Below are 22041 nucleotides of genomic sequence, written 5' to 3'. Positions count from 1 at the left end.
ACGGAGGCGAAATTTGACACATCTTCATAACAACCAACGTTTCGAGTCACATCTACGGAGGCTTCCGGATTATAGTTGAACATATCTTTGATGACCTTCTTTGCGTATTGAAGAAGTCTGGAAACGTGTGTAATAAAGTCTAAGCAAGAATATGACTCTAGTTTTGTTTGTGTAGAAATCTGATAAAAGAATTAGTCGGGTTTTCCCGTGATTTCGGTCAATTTCCGGCCTTCCCACGGCGAAGACTGACTTCACAAACTTCGTCATTACGTTTGCCCTCTATAAATACATATGGTCGTTTGTAAACATTACATATCGTAGGACGTTCAGTGTTTGCAGAGTATTGCAAATAAGCATGGCATCCCCACATGGAAATAAGAAATGCTATGCTTTGGCTCTTTCAATTGTCATTGCATTCTGCATCACCCACGCAGGTGAGACGCATTCTAGTATCTTTACTATAATTTTTGTATAGTTAGGGTATATTTTAGGAAATGATCTGTTCAAAATCTTCCAAAATTTATTATTTTTCCAAATTAAAAATCTCTCTTTACGTATCACTTTACAATATTCGCAGTTAGATTAAATCCTTTTCCTTTTCTATTGGGCAGCTGGTGAGACGATAGGAGTATGCTACGGAATGCTCTCTGACAGTTTGCCTTCTAACGGTGATGTGGTGAATCTGCTGAAGTCGAACAACATAGGGAAGGTGAGAATTTACGAAGCAAATCGGGACACGCTGCAGGCTCTTCAGAATTCTGGAATCGAAGTGATTGTGGGAGTTGGCAACACCGAGCTTGAGAAGATTGCAGGTGACCAGGCTGCAGCAAACGGATGGGTCAACGACAACATTGTTCCATTTTCCTCTTCTGTCAACATCAAATACATTGCGGTAGGAAACGAGGTTTACGCAAATTCGGGACTCGTTCAGTATCTCCTGCCCGCGATGAACAACATCCAGACGGCTGTGCGTAGCGCCAATCTGCAGGACAAGATGAAGGTCTCCACACCACACTCACAGTCGGTGCTCTCCAACTCTCCTCCTTCTCAGGAAACTTTTGTCCCAGATATGAGCGGTATACTGAAGTTTCTGTCAGATAACGGCTCCCCTTTCATGGCCCACGTCTATCCATACTTCATTTTCAGAGACTCCGGAGGCTCAATTTCTGCAGACTATGCTCTGTTTAGATCGACAACCACTGTGGTGACCGATGGCAATCTAATGTATAAGAACTTGTTCGACGCTATTGTCGACTCTTTTATATCTGCTATGGAAAAGCTAGGACAGTCCAATATTCCAATTGTGATAACTGAAAGTGGGTGGCCTTCTGCAGGCACTAGTGTGGCTACTGTGGAGAATGCCCAGACATACAACAACAATCTCGTCAAGCATGTTTTGTCCACTGACGGAACACCAAAAAGGCCTGGAAACACAATTGAGACATATATTTTTGCACTGTTCAATGAGAATCAAAAGGGTGGGGATGAGGACGAGCGCCATTTTGGTTTGTTTGACACCAATAAAAGTCCTGTATACCCAGTGAACTTCTCACCTTGATGAGGAACCTCCATATCTTTAAGGTATAGGTCTTCTGGCCATAAATAAAGTCGTCGTTACACTCCACGCTGTAGCGTATAACCTATGATAAAATAGGGTTTGTCCTGTCGCCATTGTCGTCAGTGAGAACAATAAATCTTTCAATAAATGTTATCAATACCTGTATTTCTTACTTGACGTAAGTTCAATGGCGTTAGAGCATCAATCAAACACTTTCATAATGTAAAGGAACTAAAGTAAACACTATTAAATCTTCTACAAATTTATTTATTATAAAAGTAAATGAATAAATTAATATGCTGAAATATGTATAACATTATTATAAAAGTAAATGAATAAATGAATAAATTAATATGCTAAAATATGTATAAATGTTATACTAATAGTGAATTTTTTTTTTCTGGTTCAAGTAGGTCTAAATAATTAGAGGATCGATTGTACAAGATATAAAGTAGATTTAATAATTAGCACTTGCATCTAAATGAGGTGCAATGATTAAGCTGATAGTAATTTATATCATGTCTATTAGAGCAATTTCAGTTACAATATCTGACAAAACTCCCTATGCTTCCATCTTGATGCATGGCTTCAAGACCAATGATTCTTGGCTGAAGCTCATCCCTTTCTTATTGTGTGAACTTCTATAATTATATTACTTTTTTTTTTTTAAACTTATATATAATAGAAACTTAAATAATTTTATATAATATTTATAAATTAAAAAAAAAAATTATATCTATCTATCTATCTATGAAACAATAAAAGTAATTTATATAAAACAAAGGAAAATATGATTGAGATAATTTTGAAGTTTCGTCCTATTGCCCTGTGTACTACTTTATATAATATTTTTACTAAGGCAATTTCTGTTAGGCTTTCTAGGCTCCTTCCTCGATTAGTTTACATGGAGCAGGATGGCTTTGTGCCTGGTAGGGAAATCTATGAAGGTGTGATTGTAGCTCATGAAATTTTGCACTCCATATTGCAACAAAAGGTTCCAGCCATGATTCTTAAACTAGACATGCTTAAGGCTTATGATCATGTCAACTGGCAGTCCCTTGTTGATGTCTTGAATCACCTTGGGTTTTCACGTTGTTGGGTTAAATGGGTGTTTTCATGCATATCTTCTACCCATTCTCAGTGTTGATCAATGGCTCTCTTTCGGGGTTCTTTGCTTCCTCCTAGGGAATTAAACAAGGGGATCCTCTCTTCCCTTTTTTGTTTATTCTTTTGGCTGAGGTGTTAAGTAGGGCCATTTCTAATGCTACAACATCTGGTTTATGGTCAAGAATCAAAATTGATGGCCTTCTTTCTTCACAATCCCATTGCTTGTTTGTTGATGATACGCTTCTGTTTGGGGCTACCTCTTTAAGGGAAGCTAGAGTTATAAAAAAAATTATTTTTGATTATGTTGCATTTTCTAGTTAGAAGGTTAATAACTAGAAGTCTAAGGTTTTCTTTTTGAATGTCTCTCCTCTAGTTAGAAATAGACTCATTCAATTTTGGGGCTTTCAAGTAGGGACCTTTCCTTGCAAGTATCTAGGCATTCCTTTTTTTTTGGGCTCAGAAAATACCTCCTTTTGGGATAAAGTTGTTCACGCGATCACTTCCAGAATATCTTCCTAGAATCATAAGTGGCTTACAATGGCTGGTAAGATTCTTTTAATTAAATCAGTTTTGAATGCCATCCCTACATATTTGTTGTCTATTTTGAAGGCTCTCCCTAAAGTTCTCATGGACATTAAGATTTCCCATAGGTCCTTTTGGAATGACAAGGTGGGGGCTAGAAAGAAGATTCTTCTTCTTGCATGGGATAAAATCCATCGTCCTAAAGAACTGGGAGGTGTGGGTATTCATGATTTAGTAGCTCAGAATAAGGCCTTGGGGGCTAAACTAGTGTGGAAGTTATATGCAGACCCTTTGAAAATGGGCTTCCATTATGCTTTGTAAGTATTTAAGGGGAGCTTCTAGAGAGAGGATTTTTATGGCTACATCTCTCCCAAAGGGTTCTGCATTTTGGAACTTTCTAGTTTCTTGCAGGATGGTTATTTTACCACACCTTTATTGGGTTGTTCATAATGGGAAAAAGGCCTAGCTTTGGGATGAAGTCTAGAATGGGCATCCTAATCTTTCAGCTATTCGGGATTGGTCCCCTTTGCTTGGTATTTTATCAGCTCTTTGGGGGGCTTTTGTTAAAGACTATTTTGATATTGTTTCTACTGGTCCATATCTAGTAGCTAAATGGAAGGATATTCCTCCCTTGCCCATTGATAACGATCTTAGACTTGCTTTTATGGCAGAACTTCAAAAAAGACCTCTTGTATTTCAAGATAAGGAGGATACCTTGGTTTGGACTAAGAGTGCCTCAGGTGCTTATTCAGTAAAAGAAGGGTATAATTCTTTGTCTCAGGCTCCTCGACCTCCCTCTCCTGGCCTACTAAACTATTTTTGCATCTGGCTTGTCTTCCTAAAGCAGGGTCTTTTGCTTGGTTGGCAGTCCAGGATAAAGTTCTCACTGGGATGAGGTTAGACAGACTTGGGATTACAATGGTATTCCCTTGTGTTTTCTATGGCTATTGTATGGAAACCATGGATCATATTTTCCTGCTCTACCCTTTTGATCATGAATGTTGGTATTGGATTTTTGGGATGCTTGGTTGGTCTTCTTCTCTTAGCCCTAATCTGTTGTCGCACTTCATGGCCTGGCCCTTGTACTCGTCTTCTTTTTATTCATCTCTTTGGATTGTGGCACCGTCTCTTGAGGTCTGAAATCTTTGGGTAGAAAGGAATTCTAGGATTTTTAAACATAAATCTGTTACACTTGATGAAGTTCTTGGCAAGGTTCAATCCTCCATTTCTGAGGTGGTGCTTTCTTACATCCATAAAAATTTAGATCACCTGAGGTCTTTTTCTCATTGCGATAATTCAGTCACTTGGAAATGGGGCTCTCTTCGTCTAATGCCTTCTCATGGGGCTATATCAGCTGGCTTATCTTCTCGTGTTAAGCGTAGGATGGCCAAATGGAGTCCTGCCCCCCAGTTTGCCTTCAAGCTCAATTTTGATGGGGCTTCTAAGGGAAATTCGAGAAGCTCTGGTATTGTAGTGGTCATTTTTAATCATTCTTCTAAGATTATCAAAGCTGTGGGAAAATATATTGGTTAGGGTTCTAATAATGTAGGCGAATTTCAGGCATTATCCTTTGGTCTTGATCTCACTATCTCTTTGAATATTAAAGACATTGTTATTGAAGGCGACTCAATGTTGGTTTTTCAAGTGGTTGTTGGCAAAAAATGTATCTCTTGGCATTTAAAGTATTTGTGAGAGCACATTCTTGTGCAATTGGAGTGTTTTTACACCTTCTCCATCTCTCATTGTTATACAGAGATCAATGTCATTGTGGATTTCTTGGCCAATAGGGCTATTGCTGAGGGTGCCAACTTCTTAGAGGTTCTTCATTCAGACATTCTAGCCTCTTGCATTAGGCTTCTCTCTTAGCGGGAATTGGGTCTTACCTGGAAGCCTTCCTCATTTTCTATGCTGGATGTAGTTTTCTTTCACAAGTATCAGTAGTGAGGGTGTTCTTGCCTTATGACAATATCTTTGTTGTTGGTATTTTCGATAAGAATTTCCTCATGGAGCCTAGAGGATGTTGTGGCTTCTCTTGCTGGTGTTCTATCTTTCATCTTTCTAGAGAATTGTGTTGTAGTCTTCTTTCTTCTCCCTACAGGGTGTGGTTTTTCTTTTACATATGGCTATAGGGAGGATGTTGTCCTTCCTTATGGAAACATCCTTGTTGTGGGTATATTTGGTAGTATCTCCTTATTGAACATGGAGGATGAAGTGACTACTTTTTCTTGGCCGATACCTTATGTTTTTGCATTTGTTTTGTGCCTCGGGCTTATTTACTATTTGGTGATTGGGGTTAATTCTACTATATCCAAAGTATGTTTTGATCGATTGTTTATGGGTTGGGTCTGGGTTCTATATGTTATTGTTTTATGCTTTGGATTAGTGGGTGACTCGGGCTCATATGATGGTGTGTCTTAAATTCTCTGAGGCATTGTGTCTGGTAATAATGGCTTCTATGGTGTTTGATTTTTTGCATTATTTGGCAATCATTAACTCATTCGGTTTTGTGGTGTGGGAATGGTGGTTGTTCAGCGGTGGTTTGGGTCATCACTAAGGATTGGTTGCGCTGGCCTCATCATTTCATAGTCACCCGATATCATGTTTGTTCATATTTTTTTGTGAGCTGCTCATTTTATGATTGGGGGTGATGTGCGAGGAGGTTGTGTATCTTCTACATGATTATGCTTCATCATTGGTTATTCATCATCTGCTGAGATCCTATATTTTCTGCTCATTTTCTTGTGAGCTTCCTTTTCATGGTTCAGAGGGCTAATCATATTTTTTATGTTTGTTCTTCTATTTATATTTATAGAGGCTTGTAGTCCTAGTATTCATTCTTTCTTTAGCATTAGTTATTATTAACATAAAATGCTATGTTTTCTTTGGAGATTAGTTGTTAAAATTGGTGGTTGGTGGTTATTTTTGAGGAACGGGAAATTGCAGATAGCTTGGTGTTCCAGATGGTTTCTCATCCTGCTGTTATTTCTTTGGTTGTTGCTTTGGCTTACCTTATGTCTTAGTCTTATTCTTCTTCCTTGGGGTCTTCAACATCCCTCTCTTCTTTTTATCTAGATTGGCATATGTTTTCTCACCATTTTTGCATTGGCAGATTCACTTATCATAGGTTCTTTTCTGGTTGTGAGTTTTATTCTAATCAGAGGAGTGGAAACATGTGCTGATTAGACATGATGGTTATGGGTTGAAGGCACTGGTCCTATTTTGATATGTTCTCTTCTATATGTTGGTTGAGGTAGCTTGCTTTATATCTAATGCAGATGGCTATGTAACTGGGAGGGTTTTTGGGGAGCCGATGGGCTTTTGTAATGGGTAAATAGGCCTATGTTTTCTTGAGCAATACTGAAGTGTTTTCTTACTGGTTCTTTCCCTTCAGTGCTCTTTGAACCAAACACATGTAAAAAACAAAATTTTTAATATAATTTCAGTGGTTTCATCCACTTTTATCAAAAAAATAAAAATAAAAGTAATTTATATTAAACAGAGGAAAATATGATTTTGATAATTTTAAGATAAGATGAGTCCAAAAGTGAAAATTCTATCTATTTATCTATCTATGAAACAATAAAAGTAATTTATATTAAACAAAGGAAAATTTGATTTTGATAATTTTGAGATAAGATGAGTCCAAAAGTGAAAATTCACATGTTCCTAGTAAATATTTTGAATACAATTACAGATAAATATAGGCATTTTGGGAAGCTAGTATCAAGTAGTAAATAATTTTAGCCTGGTTTCAATAAATTTATCTTGTGAATATTACTTGGACATAATGTAGAATACAAATAATAATAATAAAAATAACAAGGGAGGGAACATTTAACTGGACATATGTTGCTGAAACTAATTGTAAGAAATTGGAAAAGGTAATATGTTCATGTATTTCACTTCTTTTTGTAAAGATATACAATAAATGGTAATTTCCGCAATTCTTTGGCTTTCTTAATTTTTGATAGTTGGTTTGATATGCATGAGACCAATGTATAACAACATAACTTAATATATATTTGGATGGAGAGTTAAGAGTACTTTAAAACGATTATTTTAATAAGATTGTATTGATAAAAGTAATAGTAGTCTATTTCGCACTATGGATATTTGTAAAATTGCAAATGACCACTTTCATATATTTATGAATTTATATAAAAGTATTTTTTTTATGAAAAATTTTTAGATTGTAAATTGTCCTTAAATCCTTGTATTAAACCATTTTCAGTAAAAACAACCAAATTTGACATGTGCATAGTAAAACTACAGCCAAAAGTCGCGCTAGTACTTCTTTCACCATTTGGTTTCTCCTTATTTATCTTGTTTACAATTTCAATTTTAAGATGAAAGAGTTTCATTTTGTCTACAAGTTTAAAAAGATTGCTTTTGTATGAGAAGATTTTTAATTTTTTCTTTATTCTCTGATTTTCATCAATTGCGTTACCATTTTAACCTCGGCCCACGTGTGTAGCAATCATTGAAGTCCACGAGATTACATTTCTTTTGAGGTATTTTGTCAAACAGCTCGCGTGCTGTGTATATTTTAAAGGGTTAATAAGTAATGCAAATTTAAAATCAACCCAATCAAATAGTTAAGGTGTGTCATATAACAGGAAGATTCATTATCAAAACAACACAATCAAATAGCGTCTATGGATGCATATCAGCTTAAGCAGCTAGAAGGGAATACAATAGCAGAATTGGAAGAATTTAGCTTTGTTCAGAAAGCCACGCTAGGTTTCCAGATAAGAAACATAAAACTTGAGAGATTGCAGGTAATTCAAAGCATTTAAGGATTATCAAAATGGCGGTTCAAAGGAGTGGTCGAGAATCAGACAAATTTGTTTTTGGGCGTTAAACTTTTGCAGCATGAGAAGCAAATACGTTCATCGGAGGAGGACGACCAGTGTCGGCCATAGCGCCTGTGGAGTTTCCAAAGATATATTTCTCGGCGACAACATCAACATTTCCTGGCGACAGTAATCAAGTTTGAAAGCGGCAAAAAACCGACGTGCGGCTAATTATATTATAAACTTTTTTGTTGTGTAATTAAATGAATAATTAATGGTGAAATTAGTATATCTATAGTATATTTTATTTATTTTTGTGGTTTTGTTGATATGAGTGTCTTAAAATGAAAGTTTATTAACAAGTGACAAACTCTTTTGTTATGTTTGGTTCATGTGTTAGTTTCTCATATAAACATTTCATCTTGATTGTACTAATCTTAAATATGATTATGGTTTTACTATTTCAAATACTTCATCCACCATCAAATATTTGCTTTTGTATTTCATCCTCAACATTGATTCATTTATTATTAATGGCTTCATCTTTCATTATCCATTTTTAGTCCATATGAAGAAATAGCATATGGCAATAATAGTCTTTGAATGTTGAGAGTTTGTTGTCAATGCTTTTGAAGTTCAATGATATTGGTTGTGAAAATGAGAAAATTTGTGCATCATCGTGACTTACAATAATACAAAAAATAGAATCTATGTTTGATAAAGATAGAATTTGTAGTAGTTTATTTAATCACTTAGTTGATCAGATGATAGCCCACTCAAGGGAAGTCTGTTGACTCTTTACTATTTCATTGGGTTTAAATATTATATTTATATAATAATATATTTATAATTATTATTGTAGAAATTCAAAATTGACCATATCTAATTAAGTTAAATTTTGATTAATTATTTCCTTATGACTTTTTGTAATTAATTAAAATTCAATATTTAATTCATCCCTCCTTTCATCCATATATAAAGCTTCGTCTTCTTCTAAATGTTAGATAATTTAATTAATTTAACTATAGTCCCCACTCCTAAATTCCTCCAAAGACAATATAGTTAATTAATTAAATTTTCATTATTCTCATTAATGAATCCAAAATTGCATATGTTCAACATAATTTGCTATGGTAGTAGATAGTGAAAGGAGAGCAAGTGGAGGCATGAGAGTTTCAATGAATTTTGGAGTCGAAGACTTTGAAGGAGATGACAATGTATATGGATGATATGTGGTGGATCTAGTGGGAGATGAGGTTGATAAAGATGGTACCTTGTTTTGTATTTTGATTTCTTTCGTTTGCCATTTTTCTTAGACCTCAACTAGTTTGTGAGTTGGAGTTTTGTTTGCCCCTAGTTTCCTCTATGCTCATGAGTGATGTTCTTAGGGTCCTCCATTTTGGGTGGCTTTTGGATGGTCCACCCTTTTAAAAAGATCTATATTATTTTTATGACCTTAATGGACTCTGGTTTGCTCAGGCTCTCACTATTATTGAGGTTCTTGGCCTAGGTGCCCCCTTCTCTCAGTGTGGCTTATGATGAGTTTCTTTTTGGAGTGTTGGATCTTCCTTTCCTTCTATGATTTGGGCATGTCAAGGTTTGGGGGGGTCTTGTGGGCTATATTTTTTAGTGTTGCTTCTTCCTTTCCCACTTCTACATTGCCTCTTTATGTGTGGTATAGTTGGCATGCAATTGGCCTTTAATACCTATTTTTAGCCTTTCCTAGTTTTATTCCTTTTTATGTCGAGAGGGTTGGTAGGTTTTTCTCTGGCTCTTAATCCTCTATTCCCACTAGAGTTCATTTCTTTGTGCTCACTATTGTGGGGATTATGTTTGTTGAAGAGGTCATTGTTGCTTCTAGGGCCTATAATCTATTGGATTTGATGGGTATATTTTATTATGGGTTCAATTGGGGAGTCCTAACTTTGTTCCTTGGTTTAATTTATTTGATCTTCTGCACCTTTTACTTCAGAGGTTCTGTGGTGAGCAATCAAATGGAGTGGGCCATTTAGTAATGGTCTTCTCCAATAACTTATTTGATCCTTCCTCAGCTTATTCTTGTTTATTTCGTTGGAGGTCTTGGACTTGCTTATAGTCTAGTGGTGAGCTCTTTGTGGGAGTTGATTGGACTATCTCTCTTCCTATTGGAATTGGGATTTGTCTTGAAGAAAAGCTACATATCTTAAGTGCTTCCAAGTGGGTCACTCTCTTGCCTAATTATTATAGGATTGGTCTTCTTAAGGAAAATTTGATGGCAAGCTCCCCTGATGCTACTAGTACTTTGGCAATTGTAGATGGATGAGGTATTGCTAGCTCTACTGAGGTGGACTGTGCTACTAGTGTTGTTTGTGGTCCTATTGATATGGCCTATACAGTTAGTATTGCTCTTGGTCCTATAAAGGTGGACTAATTTTTGGGGTTTTCTACTTCTAAACATATTTAGGTGGTTTTAGTTTGTAGAGCTAGTTGTGTTTCCTTATTTGAGTTCTCATCTTATCTTTGCTAGTAGTTGGGTTTGGCTTCTACTCCTCTAGGGCATTTGGAGTTACCACTCCTTTTTTTGTGAACATATTTTTTCATAGTGCTTCTTCCTCTAAAAGGTTTTAGGATGTCTTTCAAAAATTATTGGATTTTTTGTTCTTGTCCTTACTTTGGGGAATATTTGCTTAGTTCTAAGTCTCATCATTGTTAAAAGGTCTAGGGGTTCCTTTCAAAACCCATGCTGGTCTCTATGGTCTTTATTTCTTTGAGGTCCTATTTCTTGTTTGAACATGTCTCAATTCATGGTGGTTCTATTGGTGAAAGGTTTTAGGAAAACTATAAAAAAGAATTGATTATTCTCTTTTCTTGGCTGCTCTAATCTCAACTCATGGGTTATTTTTTGAAGATGGTTCAAGGTTCTTTCCTAAAACTCTCAAGTATGGAAATAAGAATCTAATGTGGGGTTGGTACCCCTATCCCTACTGATTAGTTGCTTCAATTAAAAGCCTAGGTTCAAAAAACTATTTGGGATTTTTTCATTTTCGTCAACTCATTGTTCATGAGTTCCCTCTTCTCCAATTAAAAGTCTATTTTTAAAAAGTGTTATGTCAAGGGTTCAATCTCACTCCCACTTTACCAAAATAGAACTAATCAAAAATTCCAAAATTAACATCAAGTTTGCACTTTCTTCTAATTATTCTTTACTAAGGATAAATTTTACTTTTTAGTGTCATTTATATGGAGCCACATCCTTCCTCTCAATAAAATATAATAATTAAATTCCCACCTCTTGTATGATTGGTAAAAAGTCAGTATTACCTCTATTAGAAATTTTACCATAAGCCACCTTTATTGTAAGCTTATCACTTTCATTATGCCTTCAATCTCAACAAGTCCTCTCACCACTTTTCCTTTTCCTCTTGCTTGAGATAATTGTAACATGGTGAAATTAATTGTAATGCTTCATCTAACGGGGACAGGATAGGTAGGACTAATAGTGATAAACTCATGCACTAGAGGGAAAATTTTAATTTTGAATTGTGAAACAAAGCTTACAAAATTGGTTGATGCAAAATTTAAGAAAATAATGATTACACAATTTTAACTTTGCTGAGGGAAGAGGATGATAGAATTTCCAAAAATGAAAGAAAATTGGAATTTTAAAATTAGGCCAAGGAAATGCCACTTAATCCAAGGAAATACCACTTAATTTTAAAATTAGAATTTTTAAAACCAGGGCAGACTATAATTAACCTCTTAATTTTATAAATTCTCTTGAAATTTGAAATGTTGAATTTTGAAGCTATTTCTAATTCTAGAGGGCTCAAAAATCAATAAAATCAGCCAATCTTCCAAATTTAGGCTAGTAAATATAGTCAAAAGAGTCTCCTGAAATTTCAGGAAAAAAGTCGAGGACCGTGGCGGGAACGCACATGGTTCGACCAACTTTTTTTGAAATTTTTTAGGGATGGATACAATGATGATTTTAAAGCTAACCCCCCAAAACTGGCAAATTTTACGATCTCTAGATGGGTGAAATGAAGGTGCAAATGTGAAAATAGGACCCTGTTAGGGTTTTGAAGAAAAAGAGGAATTGATTTGCAATTTTGAAAAGGGTCAAACCTAATGGATAGGGACACCTTGGAAAATGTTTAGAAATTTGAATGTAAATGAAATTGATTTGAAATTCACACAAAATCCAATTAATTTTCAAAATTAGGGTTTGATGACCTAACCACTTAATTTTGAAATTTGAATTTTGGGAAAAGGGGGGGGAATTGAAAATTTGAATTGCAAGATTGAAGACAAATTTGAGAACAATCAGAAATCTGAAAATTAAATGGAAATCCTATTTTTGCACAAGTTCAATATGATTTTTGAAAATTAGGGTTTTAACAAGTAACCTCTTAATTTTATAAATTTTAATTGCAAATTGAACAAGAAAATGGGGAAATTGAATTTGACAATCAAAATAATTTTCAGATCTAAGATAACCACAAGCAATTTTTACAAATCACAAGTTCAATTTTAAATTTTAAAACTAGGGTTTTGAATGATTTAACCACTAAGTTTGCATAAATTTAATGCTTGTAAATGAAAAATATACAATTTTGTTCAGAGGAAAGCATACAAGATGTCGGGTTCACCAAAATGTAATGGTGGGAAAATGGTGAATGATAGATCAAGAAGGAAACTACCCTTTCCCTCAAAGAGAGATGAGAGTTTCTCTATTGATTACCATGCAAGCATGTTTCACCATGTTACATTAGGAAGAGGAAAGGATAATTCACTATATTCAATTTCTCCACATGAAGATGGTAAATTGAATTCTGAATGAATTGGGAATGTTAAGTTGATCCCTTGTTCCTTGTTTGAAATGGAAAGGAATTGATTGAATTATGTAGTAAAAAATTGATAAAGAATTGATTATTTAACTTGAGATCAAAATATTGGATGAAATTGTGCACCTTTATTTAGGAATAAAATTTCAAGATGAAGTCACCCTAGAAATATGAGGAAAAGTTGCCTGGACCGTGGCGGGAATGTACATGGTCCTCCGAAAAAATCCATGAAACAAAAAAGGTTTTTCCACCTCTACAAATGAAGCCTGAATCTGAAAGTACAACTGCACACTTGCAACCTACACATAGAAAAGAGAGGAAAATGGGTTGGGATTGGGGGTTTTCCTTTAGGTCAAACCCTAGTTTTGGAATTAACCAAGTAATGAAAGAAAGTACTTGCAAGTAGATGTAAATGAAAGACTGAATTTTAAATCACCTCAAGGTAGGTTGTGATATAAATGTTGATAGAAGTGCTTGTGTGGAATTAAATGTTGGAATCAATCTCCTCCTCAATGGTTGAATCCTTGACTTGAATGCAGCGCCTAGCCTTGGAGGGAGACTTGAGAATGCTCAATGCTGGAAAGAATGCTTGATCACTTGTGAATTTCCCACTCATCCAACTTATTGAACTTCTCTTATGCAAATGAGAGGATCTAATTTTCATCACGGGCCGACATTGGGGGAGTTTCCCGCCCAATGTGCAACCAACAATGCAACCCTAGGAAGGGTCCTGCCCCAAAATAGGGCAGAGATAGGGGTGGTGTAGGAGCACCAGGACATGTGTTCACATCATTTTGATTCATGGTTGTATTAGGAGTAGAATTTGTGTGTGTGTGTGTGTGTGTGTGTTTAAAGGCCTATTGATTAGGCCTAGGCAATGTGAACAACCCTAAGGCTCCAAAGTGTGTCAACTTGCTCAAAAGCCTTGTATGGGCATTCTATAGGCATTTTTTTTTTTGTTTTAGGGTCTATAATGTGTAGTATGTTCATTCTTGGCCTTTGGTGTGAAGGCAAGATCAATTTTTAAAAAGTTGTCAAAAGTTACAAAAGTTGCAATCATTGTCAAGCAACTTTTTGCAACATTTTCAAATGTGGTTACTCCAACAGTTGGTTGGTTGCTTGTATGTTTTCAGGAAGTTGGAGGAGTTACTTGGAATGATAAAAGCCTAAAGGAATGATGCCTTCTAGTTAGAGATGTTGGAGAATTAATTTTGAATGAAATCTTTGTCTTCAAACAAAACGGTTACTGAGTTTTTTCTACATTTTCCTTGTATTCTAGTTCTTGCATAATTCCTAACAATTGGTGGGCATGAATTAAGAATATGAAATTTTTTATAAGAGTTTTACCAATCATATGGAGTTTATTTGAGGATTTGAAACATTCGGACTTGAAGGAAAGATAATTTTCAATCCCACTGGTCTGGTAAAACCCTTAAACCAAGGGTTTGAATTCTAATAGGGCCACAAATAAACATATCTCCATGGGATCGATCTGAAATATGGGCGTATGTTTATTTGGAATGTATACTAATTTTTATTGGTGGTTGTGAAGATAGAAGGCATCATTTGACTATCCTAAGACGAGGCCCTAGGCTTGACATCGGTCATGTGGCAAGCCTGAGCAGTAGAAAAAGGAGATAGAAAACCTGAACAACAGATTGGTGGATGGTCAAAATAGGATTGTGAAGGACCCTTGGATAGGTGCAGACCCTTGACAAGTGTCATTATTTCATTCCTTATTGATTGGTGAAGCTTTTGAGAGCTTAAACCCCAATACTGGCTAGAAGAGGAAAAATAGGGCCAGCAGGGTTTGACCATCCATACTCAAAACCCAAATGCAAAAGTTTGGAATCTAATAGAAGGCCAAAAAGGGTGTCTAAATATAAAATATATTAAAGGTATTTTTCACGTATATTGTGAGACAAATCAGGAAAAGTCTGACTGGAGGGCTAATTGTTTGTAGCCCTATTTCCTAGGTCTAGTAGGGGAAATGACACAAGAGTCTAATAAACACCCATTTTAGGGGCCAGAATCTATGAAAATACCATATAAAAATGTGGAAACATTCACATAGGCCAAATTCCACCTTGTGAGTAAAGATCCTTTTGCTAGGGGTGTGGGGTTGTTAGGTGAATTTGGTTGATGGGTTGGAACCTAAGGGGTAGGCGAATCCTTGTCAATTGTGAGTTGTCCTGAGTGGAGAGATCCTTGGGAAGGATCTAGGGGAGACTCTAATAACCTTGGGAAGGTTAAGGACATTGGTCCATTGGGTGACACCTAGTGGAGACCCTTATTGAGCAAAAAAACAAAGAAAGTGATTGAACATCCCATAGCCCTCCGCATCAAGGGGAATCACGCTCTTGTCCTCAGAGGACAAGGGCGCCATACTCCTATCCAAGTGGGGACAATGGCACCATTCCCTATTCCTACCCCTTTCTCTAGGGTAAAGTGCAGACAAAGTGATGTAGAGGCCAAGAAAGAAGTTGTTTCTGCAAGATGAGCAATATTTGGTCTTCGATTAGGCTAGTGGATTTGAACTCGCATGCGTGAGAGCCTAATGCAGTCAAAAATTGCTAGGGTCACAATTTTATGAAACTACAATAACCCTTATCACTCATGGGACACTTATCACAAAACTATATCTTTGATCCAAGACCTGATCCTAATTTAATTTTAGCTATCCATTTAACATATTTATGTTAACCCCTAATTATTACTTGATCTTGACTTGACCTTCTTGTTCAATGCTTAATTAATACTTTAATTCTTGTTTCTCATGTAGAGTTGAAATAATTTTGTTAGAGTGAAATTGAGAGTCCACTTATGATTTTTATAGTTACCAAATGAGGGGGTAGGCTTCCTTTTACACCAAACCATGCATTAAATGTTTTAATTTTTAGATAAAGTTGAAACAGAGCCAAATTTATGACCCATACTAAGTGATCATTTTGAGGTCCTATTTTGGGCCTTGATTAGGAGGACTAGGGTGTTTAGGGTGCCCTTGTCCTAAGCCAAGACCAAGGCATCCTTTTCGTATAAATCAAGACTCAAAATGGGATAGAGGCAATATCATGAGTTGAAATGCAGGTTTCAAGACTGTATGAGTACCTTCAAAGAGGACATTGAGCACTAGAGGTGAGAATGTCAAGCTGATGGCTAGACAAGGATGAAATTGTTGGAATACAATGAATCCAAGAACACTAAGAGGGGGGGTGTGAATCAATGTTCTGTCGACAATACAAGATTTTAACCTTTTATAACATACACATATAAACTGGTAAATGAAGAAACATATAACATGAAGTAAATAAACCAACCACATGAATGAACACCATAACATAGTGAATTTATACATGGAAAACCTCAAAGAGGAACAACCATGGTGGGATATGTCCACAATATCAATTCATTGGCCATATGAAAGATATTACATAACATGGGGACCTGCACATGCAAGAAGGCACACTTTCTAGAGCACACTTCTCAACACAAAAGAGTCTCATTGACTACAAGCTTCTGCTGAGATAAAACAGTAATGGTGAACTCACAACATGCATCTACAATGCCAAAAAGAGTTTCGGTTAAAGCTCTGTTCTGTACCGGTTCATAAACCCTGAACCCTTCTACTGGTATCTCCTTTCCTCCAATAATTCTTTACAAACCATCTACTTATCATAGCATGATATTACATTTGCATACAAATGACCTACATACATATCCTTTGCATGACCTTTTTCTACTACCTTTTAATATATCAAAATGACCTAACAGTACTGACTTATATACCCTTTACAAACAATATGCCTTATGTCGGATTACAATACAAAAGGATATTCAATGTCAGCCCTATACAATAATTACAAAATATTTTTACAAATAAAACCTTTTTGATCCTAAAATGATGTCAGCTTTATTGAAGTGTTGGATACAAGTGCCGATGCCGGTGATGACCCTAAATACTCAAAAGTCGATATCCACCAATGTATGCCTCTAAATGCCAATATATGCCTTCAATAGAATCTTATTTCCATCAATGAAAACATATGAATCCAATAAGTGTCAATTTCCAACAATCTCCCCCTTTGGCATTGATGGCAACACTCATGTGAAAAATGGATTCCTTGCCGGTTCAACTAAAACATGCTCCCCCTAAGCTGATTGACCTTGTCTATAATATACTCTATCGATATCCTCCCCCTAGGATTATATATATATATTTCACATAATATACACTCTCCCTTGTGCATCAATTCCAAAGACCGGTGAATGAATTGAAAGAATAATTATAGATTACTTTACTGGAGCTTGACCAATCTCAAGATTTCCAAGTAAGCTTTCTCTAGCAACTATACATAGATATCCCAGCTGGTTTTGAATGTTTCAGATATGGATACAAGTCCACTCAGTAAATGTGCAAATGTTTATTTCTTAGTGACTTCTACCAGTGTGGGCTTCGCAAGCATACCCATACATTCCCTCTTATGTACACCAAGTGAATCCAATCTTGGACTCACCAAACCTCAAAGACTCCTTTCTCTTCGAATAATCTTGTCTTTTTACTTTTCAAAGGGAAAAAATTGGTTCTCCAAAGTCAAAATTTGTCCATCAATGGAAGTTGTAAGTGAAGTTAGTTCATCAAAAGAATTAGCAATATTAGCAATATTTTCATGTAATTCTTTTAACCTCTTATCTACATTTGTTGTAATAATTTCTATGTTACAATAGACCCTGTAAATGTTAGTACACTATTTCAAATAATTTTTAATAAGTATAAGTCTCTCTTCAACCTTCCTCTTCTCTATCTCAATAATCTGATCAAAAGAGGCTTTCTTGACCAGAGTAAATCTTTCAAGTTCTTTCTTGTTGGAAATCTGCTACAATGATTGAGGGTTTTTAGATATGTGCACTGTCTATTCCTTAAGCTTGTCAGAAGGGCTTGCTTCATTTTCAATTATACAATTAGGAATCAATCTATGCAAAACTATTATTGATTGATCTCTTATTCCTTTGTCTGTAGATCCTTCCTTCATTAGCTTTTGAGTAGCCATCATCATTAGCTCTATGGGACTCATCTTCATGATTGATTTCTTCTCAACTTGAGAAGTATCAATTGCCAAAATTTTTGTTGGGGAATCTACTATCGGTTCAATCACCTTTTCCTTATCCTGTCCCGGTGTATCTCTTTTCACAATATTATCTATATCCTTACATTATCTATAATACCTTGCCCAGATTGTATAAATATAGTCTTTGTCAGTTTAGTCTATACACTCTCATTAGTTTTAGGACTATATGCCGATCATTCAAAATTTGATCTGAACTTCCCGAAATTCCTTTCCCTTTAGATTTGTTTGGAATGGTGGGAGTTGTTTCCTTAGCAAATTCTTCTTGATAAGTGAGAAAATCAAGATTCTTTTGGAAGAATTTGGCCCAACCATCTTTGGTCTCATTTATTATCTCATTGACTCTACCCATCATTAGGCCTATTTGCCGAGTTTTTTTGTTAAATATTGTTCTATTTGCAACATCTATACACCTTTTCATTTCCTCATTATCTATAGAGCCACACATACTCAAAAGTTCAACTTCTTTAATTTCTCTATCCCTCCTTATTGCATATGATTTCCTTGCATCTAACTTATTATATAATGATAAAGGAATTTCCTTCAAAATATCTACCAAAGCATTCTTATATGTCTAAATATAACAAAATTACTTCTTCCATTTCACTTTGCCCATCATCATCTAAATCTTCATACAAATTTGACACATTCTTCAAGATTCCATCTTTAGTTACCTCATCTATCAATTCTACACAAGTCATTGGGGGGATGATGGTAACATTACCAAATTCAATTGCTTCATCAATCACACTCTTTTTCTTCTTGTTGGGGGTTGTAGGAGCGGATGGAGCAGGCTGCCTCTTTTGAATGGGTTTCCTTGTTAGAGGTGTAGATGTAGTTGTTACCTTTCCTACTAGCTTCCTTCTTGGTTCCACCTTCTTGTCTTCTACCGGAGGCTTGTCATATTTCTTCCTTTGTACCCTTCTGAATGCAAGAGGTTGATTATCCTCTGGATCAGTGTCTGAAGTGATAGAAGAAATGAAAGTCTTGGGCCTGTTTACCTCAAGAGCACTAACCACTACTGGTTGATCTACCATTTTTGATCCAGAACCTAGTTTTGTATCTATCCTATGAATTACATTCTTAACAAATGCAGACATTTTATCTATTTTATTTTCCCTTCTTTTCTTGTTGAAGCCAATTTTGACCTCAAGAGCCTTCTCCTCTACAGTGCCAAAGTGTTCAGCCTTATCATCCAAAAGAGCATCAATCAACATTTTAGTAGCTCCAAGATGTTGTCATCTACTTCATAACCCAATTCAGTGACCCATATAGTTCTAGTTTCCACTGCTTCCATCAATGTCTTATCTATTTTTACCATGAAGCAAATATCAATGGAGTATTTCTCTACAATATGTTTGGAGATTCTTTCCCTCAATCTCATGTTTTCTTGAAATTTTTTGAAGTAGCTCCAAAGCTTCTCATCCCCGTTACTACCAAGATCGGTGATTGCATCTTTGATCTGCCTACCTACCAATATGTCATGAGCCCAATGTTTCTTTCCCAAACCTGGTAGCTCATTCATGAAGTATAACATCAAATGAACAATAAGATTGTCAAACCGAAAAGTTCCTTTCTTAACACCTTTGATCTTGCCAAGATTAATCATCAATTCACTCCTTAACCATTCACACAAGTCATACTTTTCATTACTCGTTATCATCCGATATGTAGCTTGGATACAACAGCTGGCAACAGAGTTCAATCGATTTGATTGAGTCCCGTTGTAGTCGATGATCATGCTAGCAAATTTCACATCTATCTCTTTGATGGTGCTGACCCTCATTGATCTTCCATCACGGGTTGCATCAATAAGCTTCTCAATCGTAGTGTTGGAGATCTTCTTTCCTGGTTCCTGTCCAACTTTGGGTAAGCCAGTGAGTGCTTGAATTACTTCTTTGGTGATCATGTCAGGTCAGTTTATCTAAATAAATTCATTATGGACCCTTCTTAGAACATATCTGATCACTTCATCCTTGAATTCAAAGTATGTATAGGATTCTGGTTAGCCCTAGGTCTTCAATGATTTGATATTCTGGCTTGATTGTTTTGGATTTGCCTAGTATCATAGATTGGTACATTCCCTTGATTTCCTCAATGCCTAAATCCTCCAATGTGCAATAAAATATAGGCCTTGATATCTTCCACATAAACCACGCCATCGGGAACATTCAAAAACGTGTGAATAGAGTCTTCCTTCGTAGTAATTTGGGGAGCTTCCTTGAAAACAAGCCTAAGCCTATCCTTAACCTCAACAACAATGGGATTTGCGATGAAAGTAGTAGCATATGATGATCCGGATGCCATTTCAAAGAAATAACTCAAAAATAGTCGTTGGTTGAGGGGTTTTGATTACTTCTCAGATAACTACTAGAAATTATTTGGAATGCCTTTTCTTTATCTTGATCTCCTATGATTCTCCTTTGCTTCACTCTAGTTTTCTTGAGTGGAGGGTGAGTGAAAATGAGTTCATTTTCCCTTTCTATCAGTGAGTAAACCCTAATTCATCACTGTCATAAATGCTTAGCAATGTGCCCTACCGGATGTTGGTTTCATAGTTTTATGCCGAATAAACCTTCATCAACGATCAATACCACTCTCTATATCTCTTTCCAGATCTCTTCCAAGGAATATGAAAGATTTGCAATGCATTTTCAAACCTGTAAGGCATATGCCTCAGTTACCAGTTGAATTTCCTATCGCTGCAGGAAATGCTCTGTTCTACCGGTGGAGTTAATGGTGCAGTTATCAGTGTAGTTGCATCTCCACTTGGTTCTTCAAACTTTCTAACCCATCTCTTGGTGTGATCTCATTTTATTTCATCTACCTTCTACTTTCCTTTCTCATTTTCTTTATCATTGCTAATTGGTGTAGTCTTGCTTCTACAGTACTTAGCAATGTGACCTATTTTGTTGCATGCATAAGATGTAACATTGTACTTTTGAATTACTTTGACATATCCAGTGTCATTCCTTGACCTACATTGATTAGTCAAATGTCCAAACTTTCCACATGCATGACACTTAACATTCATTCTACAATCTTCTGACTTATGACCATATTTCTTGCAATTTGTGAATTGACCGGGAACTAAATTATAGTTTTGATTTTCTCTATTTCTACATTGTCTAGCCATATGCCCAAATTTATTACAAATAAAACATCTACGATTAAATTCATAAGCATTAGATTTCCTTATCGGTTTCCTCTGGTCTGATGAGTTCTGCATATCGGTTGTCTGATCTTCATTTGCAGTATTAGAGCTTTTACCTTGTACAAATCCAAGTCCTTTAGAATCTTCACTCTACCTTTGTCTTTTCAATAAATCATCCAACTGTACAACACTAATCCTGAATTTTTCTTTATACTCACTTGGAGTAGTTAGATCATCTCTCAGAGTCATTCATGAGATAGTACAAAACACGGTCCATTATCCTCTACCGTCCATTTAACGTATACCTAAGATTAAAATAAAATCGAATCCATCAGAAATATTAGCTAGTGTCTTGGTAGGGCAAGTATACCTGATACTAAGTTTATGGAAGGGCTCCAGAGTAATAAATATGTGTAGAAATGAAGAATATAAATCTAAAAATCAACGATAAGGAACCTAGATTCATAAATGATACGGACCAATTTTACAAGCAAATTTATTATTCATTAAATTGGCCTACATATTTTGTTGGGCAATGTGGAAATGGAGTTGTTTCCCCAAAATGTTGAAGCGTATAATTGGAGGTAAAATAGACACTGCCGTGGTGGAACGAATGAACGTTAAAGGATCATTACAATTCATATGTTTTGATCCAGGAAGAGAATAAAGGATCATACTCTTCCTGTATGCAAAATGAAATTGGACTCTTATAGTCCTTACAGAATTTCAAAATCGAAACAGAGATATTATAAGACGAGGACAAGCACAGATGCGAATTTTCGCACCATGAATACTAATCTTCATTACAACAACCGCGGCTTGCAGATTACAGTCTTCCTACGGCGAAGACTCTGACTTCGAAGACTTCGTTATTAAATTTGCGATTTATAAATACAGATGGTCGTTTGTGAACATTACATATCGTAGGACGTTCAGAATTTGCAGACTATTGCAAATAAGC

At 35.8% G+C, this 22041-nt stretch overlaps 1 protein-coding gene across 1 annotated transcript; it reads left to right on the top strand.

Annotated features, from left to right (window-relative positions):
- Positions 1–291: 291 nt before the first annotated feature.
- LOC131075014 (glucan endo-1,3-beta-glucosidase) lies at positions 292–1717 on the top strand. The gene is made up of 2 exons (XM_058011822.2): positions 292–434; positions 612–1717. The coding sequence occupies exons 1-2, from the start codon at positions 356–358 to the stop codon at positions 1556–1558; spliced, it is 1026 nt and encodes a 341-aa protein (XP_057867805.2). The 5' UTR covers positions 292–355; the 3' UTR covers positions 1559–1717.
- Positions 1718–22041: the final 20324 nt, after the last annotated feature.

The sequence above is a fragment of the Cryptomeria japonica genome, chromosome 3 (genome assembly GCF_030272615.1).
Source record: "Cryptomeria japonica chromosome 3, Sugi_1.0, whole genome shotgun sequence".
In the NCBI taxonomy this organism is placed as follows: domain Eukaryota; kingdom Viridiplantae; phylum Streptophyta; class Pinopsida; order Cupressales; family Cupressaceae; genus Cryptomeria; species Cryptomeria japonica.
This window is presented reverse-complemented; position numbering and strand designations above follow the sequence as displayed.